The sequence below is a fragment of the Folsomia candida genome, unplaced genomic scaffold (genome assembly GCF_002217175.1).
Source record: "Folsomia candida strain VU population unplaced genomic scaffold, ASM221717v1 Fcan01_Sc001, whole genome shotgun sequence".
Classification (NCBI taxonomy): domain Eukaryota; kingdom Metazoa; phylum Arthropoda; class Collembola; order Entomobryomorpha; family Isotomidae; genus Folsomia; species Folsomia candida.
In genome coordinates, this window is record NW_019091193.1 from 12,907,256 (window position 1) to 12,919,392 (window position 12,137).

The following is a 12,137-nucleotide window of genomic DNA, read 5'->3' on the forward strand; positions in this document are numbered from 1 at the left end:
CTCCGAGAAACACACCACATGTGCATATACCTCTTCATCATTTCATGGTTTATATTCCGCCTATTTCTGGAGTTTTGTAGTGATAAATAGCGCATCTGTGAGTCGAGTTGGTTGTGTTAACAGCAGCTCTTAAGGAAAGGTTGCAATATAGCATCGTTAATAAAGATAAAAGCCTCATAAATAAAAGCTTGGTTCATTTCCATGATAAAATGCTTTTAGTGCATGCCGTACATTTCCGGAAATCATTTATTATTTAGTTCACTCAAATTAAATCTTGTGCAGTCGTCCAGCGTTGAGTCGAGAATAGGCCATTCTATGCAGATAGCCTTGACTGGTCGATCTGATCTCGTTAACCAACTCAATTGATGATTTGGTAAATACTAGTCTCACTTGTATTGATTTACTGCATATGTATATGACTCCGTGTGTATACTACGTGACAGACATGCCCAACGTAAACCTTGAGAGATTTACACACATCGTATAAGTTAACATTACATATCGCAAGAAGAAGCACATGAATCGCCTTATTTCATGATTGAGTCAAATGCAAACATAATGCCCAAAAATGCTGGTGATTTATTTTATTCTAAGGGAGATTTTACTTCCACGATGCGTGCTGTAAATATATTGAAGTGATTATAGTTGGTTATCACGTGTGTATTTACACATCACACATATATCTTCATTAAGCGTTATAGTTATTTTGGTCGCATGCTATCAAGATATGTATTTATATAAGTAACACAATATTTAAATGGAACCGTATTGTGAAATAAGTATGTATCTCTAGAACAGTAAATTGTAAGGGACATCATACACATAATATTAACCAATCCCAAAAGCTGTTGCTGTCGCATATGTTGCAGTATATTTTTATAGGTTGAAATAGGAACATAAAATCATTACTCATGGCTTTATGCACACACATAGCTCCCCGAATAAAACCAAGCTTCTACGAACCACGAATGTATTCGTACGAAATTACAAAACAAACAGTCAATATCAATCCACATCCAAAGTTCACTGGAGCCCGATTCGTTCCATTTGATGGACAGTCAGTTAGTCGTATTGTTAATATAGAGCATTAAGTTTTTTGGTGAGAGCATTTATCAACGAGTTGAACAAACACAATAATGTGTGTCTATCGAGTCATGATGACGCGTTGCATACGTACATGAACTGATACAAAGCAGTACAAATATTATTGTCCCTACTTCTTATTCCATTTACAGATTCATTCAGTATTCAAAGTTCTGTATTATCTAGAGTTTCGTTGCAACTTAATGTCAGAGAAGTGATAATGACAGAATCTTACATACCATTAAAGTCGAAAGTGTGTTCAAGTTAAAGTCCAGCATTCCAATGGTGAAATATTTATTACTATCTCTGTCAAACACTACGATAGCTCTGGTTTGTTGCCTGTCTTTCGCAGACCAGCCTTATCTGTAGTATTTAATTTTACAACAGTTCAACTCAAGTGCTATCAAATGGGCGCTACAAACCTCGTGTGATAAGTACGTCAAGTGTTGCAATTTGTGCAATTAGATTAATGATCTGTACATATACGTGATGCATGAATTGAACTAATTTTGTCAATGGTATCGAGGAACCGTCAAATTATCATCGCACCTCTGAATAATTACGGTGTATTACTGTATCAACATTCTACTTGATCAAGTGTTTTAAAGTTGTAGAAGTGAGCTTGTGGGTTAATCAAAAATTTAATGCTCTTCTTGCATGTGATCGTCTCCATGTGTGAATCAATCAGGGGAACGTAAAACAGAAATCAATCAATCAATCAGTATATATCTGTGATTATCTCTTAGCTTGTGGACAGAAAATCCTGTTCTGAACACAGTACAAGCGTGAATCACTGACCAATTAATCTTGCTCAACAACTCAACATCTACCGGTTAAGGAATTATTTTTAGGAACTCGATTGCTCAAGGAGAAAATCTCAGTAATTCTGACATCCGCGTCTGCCAAACACTGTCCATAAAATAAATCCTTCCCACCCTCAAAGTGTAGTGCTTATATATATAACTTAACAAACCATTTTGGGGGGAGTCTAGCTGGAAGGATAAATTCCTAGTTTGGAACTCGGTCTATGTAACCACAACCGCAGAAGAATAGACAGTTGGATATTATGTCTACGATTTGTACTCCTATTTGACCTCGTCCTCTTTTTCATCAAGCCGGAGAAAGGAGTAGTAGGACTGCCATTTTCTTGTAAGATAACCAGAGGCAGAGACAAGAAAGGAATTTTACGCCGTGTTTCCGTGCTCGTCGTATCGATCTTATGATAGGAGTGGATTCCCATCCCTTGAACCAACCATCCTCCAAGGCTGTCCACCATTGTGAAAGGAAGATATGAACCACCACTCCTCCATCCCGGTGGAAAATACAGTCTTTCATGCAGATGTAGATAGATTGTAGAAGCAACGTTGTGTCTACCAGAACTTAATACGAGAGCTGCGTTGGGTTGGGAGAAAGTGTAGAAAACTGCCATACACACACACAGACAGACAGAAGAGGTCCCAGAATACTCAACTTTTGGGAACTTGTGCCAAATTTCTCTCTCCCGAGTACCAAAATACATCAGACTTTGAATGCAAGAGAGAGAGAAATATGTAGAGAAAGCCAACGCACATTTAACTGCCAGCCACTACCAACTATTACATTTTGCCCGTTCCACTTTCCCCGTCCGACTACAAAAAGCAACCTTCACCACCACCACCAGTCGTCGTCGTCCATTGCTTTCTCCTCCAGTTCAACGTGTTCAACAACTGATTCTGCTGGAGTGGAGTGAAACTAAACTCTCACCAGCCCAGACTTTCTCGAGAAACACGCCAAGCGGAGCAGGAGACAACATTCTGAACAAACTTCACTCGCATTCCATGTTCATGTCATTATATTAAAAGTTGGAAAACGAGACCGAGATCCGCTGCTTCTTGATTTCTCGAGGAGGAGCTTCCCATACACACACACACGATACATTGCCCACTATTTTACAACTTGGCTTTGTACAAATTGCTTATTTTCCTTTTTACGATCGAGGATCACCCTTGACAGATACTGTGCTCAAACGGAGTCCGACTTAGCGGAATGCCTGCCTTAGGTCTTTAAATCTACATTCATGAATTCCAAAGCGTCTTTCGTCGATAGAATTTATTAGACGTAAAGGATGTGATTGACTCGACTTGCAACTACAAAGAGTATTTCTTGCTATATATGTACACGACTGAAAAAAGCAAGCTGAACCAATTGCCGTTGATAGAAACCTTTCAACAATATTAAAACGTGGAAACTTCTTATTGTTAACTCTGAAAAGCCTTTTTTCAAGCTAATATTTCTACTTCTTCGTCGTCTTCTGAAAAATTCATTTTAAAATCAGGCTTATCATAATAATACTATTACAACTGTTGCTTGAAACAAAGTGAAGCTGACGCCAAGATGGAAGAAATTAATGCCGTCACTCCGCAACAGATTGCAACACTCAGGAAAAATTTCGATGACAAAGTTGCCTCTCAGTCGCCAGGTTGGTTGAATTGAAGATGCCCAAATTTATTTTCGGAGACAAAATGAGTCTCTTTGTGCCTATCTTTAACTTTCCCTCGAAATTACTACCACAGTTGAGTTGCATGCATCAGAGAGAATCAGTTTCTCGTGGATCATGTTGCTTTTGTGGGAGAATTATCAGACGAGTTTTCCCTCATGCGTCCTTCAGATCTAATAATTTCTTTATGCTACTAAATATGCTACTTGGGAGCCCATTTCGCTCATATATTCAAATAACAGCAAAGCTGAACAGCTTTTCTCTTCTGCGAAACACAATTTATTTATTTATATTTTGGTTCTCCACCCACCGTGCGCAAATCAGAGTTGACGAATGAATTTTCCTTTCAAGTACAAGGACTTTGGAGAGAAATGAATGTTGTAATGTTGATGTTATATATTTATTCTATTGAAAATAAATAGGTTTTCATCCTAATGACCTGGAGCGCGTGAAATCGGATGAAATGTGGATGCGAAGGTTCATAGCACATGCCGAATCCAATATGGACACAGCCAGCACACTTCTGTACGAATGCTGTCAATGGGTATGCCCTTCAATTATGTGATGATACGGTTCGAACTAAAGTTTGATCATTTATGTTTCAGAGAAAAGACTTTGGAACAAACGGTAAGTCTTTTCAATCAATCTCGCAAATTAATTTCAGTCCTTCTAAATATTTTCATGGGCATTCAACTTTTTATCAGAGGGACGAACTGTACTGTGACTGAGATTTTTTATTTCATCATTTCATTCAATGAAGAATTAATCCTTGCCCATCTGAATACTTGCATAACTCTGCATTCTTGGAGAAATTGGCCGTCATTCTTTTTAGATATATAAATATTATGGGGCATTTTTATTTTTTCAATTTTTTTCAAATTCGCTGATTGTCTCTTATAGACTTGCATAGATAGACCAAGGGATGCTCATTTTAAGCAACATTATACACGCTGACTTTGCTTCATTCACGAGATTGTTTGTGGGAATGGGGAAATCGATGATCACATACATGCAGGAGTAGCACGACTAGTTGGTGGAAGCGAGACTTGTTTCCGTACAAGACCTGGCGTCTTATCGCTGCACCAGTGAGAGATGTCACAGGGAGTCAGCCAATATCAATAATAGAGCACTGTATCCTAACTTTCTCCTTTCTGACACAAAAGTCTGAAGCTAAAGTCAAAATAAGACGGACGAGTCAGACGGAAGTAGAGAACCTCTCTCTCTCTTTCTCCCCACTAGTATTCAGTCATCTTCATCTCATTATGCTACATATGCTGTCTTTATCTTCAGACATATACGTATTCCTTATTGATTCTGACATAAGGAAAAAATTTAATATTTTCGATGATTTCTACATACGACGGACTAAAATTGGTTCCTAAAAATTGGATCTGTGACTTGTTTCATAGACTTTTGTCTTCTAAACGCATTGACGTCTATGCCACTTTCACATTGAGTACTTGTTGGTACATACTTATATATTTCCAGAATTGAGTTCCAAAATTATTGCAAGCACGACAAGTTGACATTAATCCAAAAAAGAGATGTGCACATTTGTCATCCATTGATCATCATCATATAAATACATACATATAACATTCCAGTTTTCAGATCGATATTATTTTTCTCCTAGAAAGTTGAGTCTACCGGAAGCACTACTATATATGCATATAGCACTGGGAGAATTATACATAGAATTTTATCATAAACTCCGTCCGGAGGTCACATCCTCGACTGGAGTAGTTAACTCGATATGTCAGTGCTCTCATCTCATAAATCCCTTTCAACCCATTGAAAGCTTGCTGATGGAAAAGTGTTGTGGGATCATACGTCTTTGCTGGGGTATGGTATTGATGTTTCCACGCATTGTTGCCTCCTGAATGGGGAAGATTCTGCCAGAATTAAGGTAAATTAGAACCTCTTGTGCTATCGTCAAATAGCAGAGTACAGCGGAGTTAATGAGATGAGAGTGCCTACTTTACAATTGAGAAAGCATTCTTTTGGTGTAGTATTATGCATTTGCGTGCATTCATACATGTGCGCTATGTGTATGTACATAAGTAGTAAGTTGCTAATAACTCCACTTATGTATATTGAACACAATGAAGGAAAGCGTTGAAAAGAGTAAATATAGGGTTTGATTCTGAAGAGTAAAACTTTCAAAAACTATTGATGATGACTGGCTATTTTCCTCATAAAGGGTTAGATTTGAGGGCTTATGTCGGTCTGCCTTGTTGAGCTATTCAAGGTTCCAAAAACAGGATAATGTTAAAGCATTGTGAGATGGGATCTAGCTGCATATTTTATGATATTTTATATTCGAAACGTGGACAAAAAATCACATAAAAACAAATCAGTTTGGAATTGCTCTCCTTTATCTAAAAAATAGTTTTGGTCATCTGTGATCAAACGATATGCATGCATACATATATTTAATGATCTATTATCCATAATACTAATCGACATGCACATTTTGTAAAATCCAACCAGGAGAAAGTCAATTTATACATCAGATCTAGAACTTAAGAGATCTCTTAATTTAATGTTTTCATTAGAGTTGGACGACACCAAGATTCCAAGGGACCTGTTGGAGAAGGGAGTCTTATTTATCAGGGGGAAGGACAAGTGGGGGAAAAAACTCCTTGTTTTTAAGGCCCAGAACCACACCAAAGGCAGCGTGGAGATTGAACAGCTCCAAAAACTTGTGGTTTACGCTTTTGAGAGTATTGAAAAGTAAGTGAAAGTATTGGTTGCCTATTTTTTCTTCAGTTACATTCTCAGCCGAAAATACAAAATCGTGATGTTGTCTGGTAGGCAATACGTTCCGTAGATAAATAGTTGAGCACGATGCAGGGAATTGCTTTTACTTGGTGTTCTTCTACGAGTACATTGTAAACTTTTGCAATAATACAAGAGAATATTGCAATATTTCCACTTGTTTCCTCCTCCCAACGAGCTCACCCGCTGCTCAACTACTTCCCTTTCTCTCCAAATACTATTAGATACAGTTGACTCTTTTTTCTCGCTCTACTTTCTCCATCCTGTCATGTCCGCCTGCTAAAGTCCTCCATTATGTTATCCCTGTGTGCCGAGGCTTAAGCCCAGCCTTCCTCTAAATATACCCAGCCAGACTGTGTCCTTTCTTGTTTGCCTAGAAAGTCTGCACTATAGAGATGTCGGGTAGAAGAAAATTCTCTGTGAATTGAAATAAGCTTATTGAGTCTGCCTCTGGCTAAAAACAAGAATATGAACATCATATATATATTTCGATATGAAAAGTTTAGTAGTATCAGATGATGATATGACGGTCAAAGGGCAGCTTTATTGGTGGTTTAGCATTTCATATTGCTAAAAATCGTATCGTTAAAAATTGATTTTGGGTGGATATTTTCGTATTAGACAATCTACTCAAAGCTTTGAATAATGTAAACCTTGATTGGTGATACCAACATGGGTTAATTAAAAATAGACATATCGATTAAATAAATTTCTCAAATAAACATGATCTTTATCCATTTAGGATTGAATTCATTTCATAATTTTTTATCCTTCAGAGAATCTAATAGCGATCAGATTTCCATAATATTCGACATGACAAATACCGGCTGGAATAACATGGACATGGTAAAATACTTCAACATAACTGATCGCTTAAGATGAACGATAGCTTATCCATCATTTTATTGTTGTTTTTAGGATTTTGTTAGATACCTGATCACATTGCTTAAAACATATTACCCGTATTTTGTGAACTATGTAAGAATTTTCTGCATTTTGAATGAACTTTTAATCCGATACTGAAAGCTTTGAGGAGATATTCGATCTGAAATACTAACGAAAGGACTGAAACAAGTTTTAATTCGAATTTCAGCTGATTATCCTGTCCATGCCGTGGCTTTTAAATGGTATGTACTATTTACTGGAGTTTATTCAAATGTCGCAAATCATCAGAGATAACACACGTTCAATAAAAATGTAAGCTATTCTAACATTAAGGAGAACAAGTTGTGTAGCATCAACTAACGCATCACGATGCCCTTTGAATATGTTGTAGTCTCCCATGAATGAACAAGAACCCTGAAGTAGTTTGATGCCATGGCCACATTTGCGCCCGCCACCCACTCAAAGGTGTCCAAAAAACGGAGAAAGTAGCGCTTTCACTCATTCAAATCCACGCCAAACATTCAATTTTACTCGAATTTTGAAATTCCGTACACCATTAAACTCCCAGATAGTTTTTTTATATCCAACATAAAACTAAACATTTTTGAAATTTTTCGTATTTTTAAAATTTAAAATTCTGAATGCGTTCTTGTAGTAGTAAACAACGCAAATTATGTCTTCGAAATAATCATTAAAAAGTTGAGTAAGATGTTGGATATAAGAAAACAACTCTCTGGGAGTATAATGGTACGGATTTTCAAAATCCGAGTAAAATTGGATTTTTGGCGTGGATTTGAGTGAGTGAAAGCTGGAGTGAAAGCGGTTTTTTGGGTACCTTTGAGTCGGTGTGGCGGGCGCAAATGTGGCCATAGAATCAAACCACTTGGGGGTTCTTGTACACTCATGGGGCACTACAACTTATCCAAAGCGCATCGAAATCCGTGAGTTGATAGTACACAACCTCTCCTCCTTAGCACTTTCTCCGTTTTTTGGGCGTGTCTGAGTGGGTGTGGTGAGGGCTAATGTGGCCATGGAATCAAACCACTTGGGGGTTCTTGTTCATTCATAGGTCACTATAACATAACCAAAGGGCATCGAGATCCGTGAGTTAATAGGACACAACCTCTCCTTCGAAGTTAATTAGTACCAAGATAGATTAAACAGGTAAAGATCGGCAATGACGAATGAAGGTTGGCATAAATTAAAAGAGGAGAGTTGTCAGTTGTCAGTGCCAGTCAGACGGGAGAAGGAAATTTACTAAGGACACGATCAATAGCGATGCCCTTCTCAATATGCATTAGATTCAAAAGCGAGAAAGCGCTTCCACAAAGGGATGAATAAAATCTGAAAATCGTCACCACTAGCTAGAGCCTTAAAAATCAAGCACCATTGAAGTATATGTACCAAGCAGAATTTCAAACATTTCACTGATCCGCATTGGCAGCTAAAAATGTACAACGAGGTTCTCTGGGTTCTGGTGAAGTAGGTGCATGCAAAAGCACGATAGATAGCGAATTAGATCAGAGTCAGCTTGTGTACGTAGATGGGAAACGAAGAGACCAGGTTTCCCATGAAAATTCAGTCTCATTAGATCCACCAAAGCCGACGGAAATGGAGTTCCAATTTCTGCTCTGGAAAGTGGTAGTGATGGATTTTGTCAAGCAGATAGTATGAAGTTGAGTATATATTACGATATCATAAAGCATATGAAAGAGAAAGCGAAAAGGCGACGAGAGAGGAGTGAGTGACTAATATTATTGCCTTGATCTATACAAAGACACGCGACGTCGTCGCAATCCATCTCACTTTCCTTTTAAATAATGTGCGATGCATATCGACCATAGCGCTTTCTAAAGTTTTGATTTTGTCCCTTGTGGGTGGAAGATCAATACGGAGGGCGATGTTGTAAATATACATGTCGCACTATAGCAAGGCAACTTTTATCTTTCTATATAAAAAATACAGCGGCCTGGAAGATAATCAAGACGTGGCTTCCCGAAAAATTCGTAGACAGAGTCAAGTTCCAGGACAAAAAGACACTGAAGGACTATATAGACCTTGATAATCAGCTTGCCGAATGGGGTGGAACCGACAACTATGTGTTCAAGTTTGAGCCGGCTAAAAAATCCAGGCGAAATGTTAACAATAACTCAATGAATGTAAACGGGATGGAAACAAAAGCAAAGAACAATAAGGTGAGACGGCATTTTTCATGCATTGTATGTACATTAAAGTGTGTATCCCTCAAATTGGGATGTCAACCTCGAGATCTGTTTGCATAGTTTAACATGCAAATCAGATTTGTACGAAATTCGGGTTTACATGTGAAAGTATACAAACGGATTTCGAAGTTGGCATCCCTACACTCCTGATGAAAAAGAGTTATTTATTTTCAGAGCATCTGCTAAATTAATATGTCATTCTTTAGATATGTAGTTGTAATAAGTTGTAGAATTGCTATGTGGTAGTACGGAATACCAGATAAATTGATCACCGATCTTAAGTTAATTTGATATTTCTAGAAACTGGTTCCTAAGATACTCGTAGTCTCAGTTAATTGAGTTAGTGCTAATTGGCATTAGTTTGTTATCTGAAAGTCTCGTTAACCAGTTGCTTTTCTCAATCAATAGAAACAGTTAAAATCATACTTAAATAATTGTTTTGCATCAGATGAAAAATAATTTTATACTGTTGAGAAATGATGGGGAGAATTATGGTCCACATTAAAAACAACAAAAAGGGTACTCAAACACTCATGGTTTCTCATCCAAGTAATCTTAAAACTTTTAATGTAGGCCCAATTTTCAGGAAATGGAAGAACAAGTACCGAAGTCCATCAGATTGATTACTCCGACCTCAGTCCTGACAGAGCTTCTGGTGGTGGCACACCAATTCCGAATTCCAGCTCAAGTACGACCCCAAATAGCAGTAAAATTTAAAACCTTGATCCGAATTACACATAAAACAGACCGTCTGGACATTGCTTACATATATCAAACTAATCCTGAATTGATCCATTGCCTTTATTAGACAACTGCCTAGTAGATGTCGAAGATCGCGTTGTGTTCCGACCCAGCGAATCCGCCGATGATCAATATATTGCTCAGCTAACTGTAAAAAATATATCACCAAATGGAGATGCGCTTATTATTAAGGTAAGACAGGTGTCATTCTGGTTCGGAAATTAACGGAAATCCGTGCAGACAACTAAATATGTAAATTGCATTTCCATTTTATAGATTAAGACCACGTCTCCAGAACGGTATCGAGTAAAGCCCATAATATTTATACTGAATCGAAATGCAAAAGGATGTGTTAGCATTGAAACCCACTCGGGAGTCTCAGCCACGACAATGACCAAGGACCGATTTCAAGTACAAGTTGCTATAATTCCTCAAAATATGTTGCCCTCTACAGAAAGCAAGTCTAGCAGCATAAACACTAATGACTTGGGACACAATTTTCGGGTAAGTTAATTCTGAAATTAATTGGTCAAGTCTTCACCTTTGAAAATGTAGCGTGGCCGAGCGAGAGTAAAAAGGGCAAGGTCCCTTGAGTTCAGAACCCTTCCATTTATTTTGTAGTTTTGTGCTGCTTTGATGCCGTAGAGATATCTAAGCCGTCGAGAAAGTTAATGGTACATGGGCTACACCATTTCGCATGGCTTTTGGCCAAGTGATCGAATCAGAGTCCGGGAGAAAATCTTGAGCTCGTAGACCTCAACTCAAAGAGCAGCAGACAGAGCTTCTTCGTAGAGAGGCGTTTATTTGAGTTGAACCCGTTTTTGGCTCGAATTTCTCGCCTTTCTCCGTCCCCTTTGTAATACATCGATGCAAATTAAATTTTGTGAAGCTGTATTATTTCCGCTCAATTTATTAAATTTAAACAAGCCATCAGCAGGATGAGTCTGTTCATTTCACAAGGATCGATAAGCTTTCTCCTACATTGTTGTCCTCGTTAGTCCACACATAACACATTTTTCTCGAATTCTCCAATTTTTACAGCAAATACTGCACAGTGGGACACAATTTGAGACGTACAGGGTAAATGTTGCTGTTGACGCACGACCAGGAGATACGGGACCGGGAGCTGCTGGGAACTCGATTGCTCTTAATGATGAAAGACTCCGACGCGGGTTGGAAGACTTGGAGAGAAAGGTATGTTCAACTTTCTTTTCAATTGAGAAGGATAGAAAAGAGGAGGATGTGCTTGATGGCATTCATTATTTTCGGGATTTTTTTTTGTCTTTTGTCCTTCCTTTTGTCCTTCTCACACCCGCCTTGAGTTCTCCACTATAAATTGGGTTTGAACTTGTTTCAAGATTACGGACTCTGTGGCCAAACAAGTAACGGCAAAAATTGATCGAATCGAGCGAATGCTGATGATTGCGGGTGCTGTGATTGTGATTCTACTTCTCTGTCTTTCTATTTACCTTTGGAGATTGGCAGGAGATTGTTCAAAAAGTTGTGGTGGTGGACTTTCTTCTCCCAGTTGGAACACTGTTTCCGGAGATGGGACCTGTGCACCTGGAACCATTTAAAGGGCAAAGTAGCATAATTATTAAGTAGTTTGGTGCTTTGTTGCCTTTGCGTATGGATGAACTTATTTACACATGGTTGCAATAAAAGTGGTGATAAAGTGTGACATATGTATTATTCAAAAGTAATAATCAATTATCAATAAAGAATTGCACACTCCAGAACAAAAACTAAAATCGTTGACCTTTTGGAACCATATCCGTTTTATTAATGGCACTGTGTTATGTCATGTCATATGTATAATTACATCCACGAGATAGGAACTGACGTTCCTGGTGGGGTCCGTGTTCTCCAAGCTGCATCATAAGTACTTGGTGTAAAAAACCATCCCGACGTTTGCTAATGGATAATTCATGAGATGAGATAATGCAATCTTC

The 12,137-nt window shown here is 38.1% G+C and overlaps 1 protein-coding gene across 1 annotated transcript; it reads left to right on the forward strand.

The window, feature by feature from the left end:
* The first annotated feature begins 910 nt into the window (after positions 1-910).
* LOC110841833 (motile sperm domain-containing protein 2) lies at positions 911-11,936 on the forward strand. Its single transcript, XM_022087530.2, has 13 exons — positions 911-3,541; positions 3,982-4,103; positions 4,165-4,186; positions 6,115-6,292; positions 7,114-7,183; positions 7,256-7,315; positions 7,431-7,464; positions 9,188-9,417; positions 10,018-10,132; positions 10,253-10,377; positions 10,462-10,689; positions 11,227-11,379; positions 11,544-11,936. Exons 1-13 carry the CDS (start codon positions 3,457-3,459, stop codon positions 11,760-11,762), a joined length of 1,641 nt encoding a protein of 546 aa, XP_021943222.1. The 5' UTR covers positions 911-3,456; the 3' UTR covers positions 11,763-11,936.
* Positions 11,937-12,137: the final 201 nt, after the last annotated feature.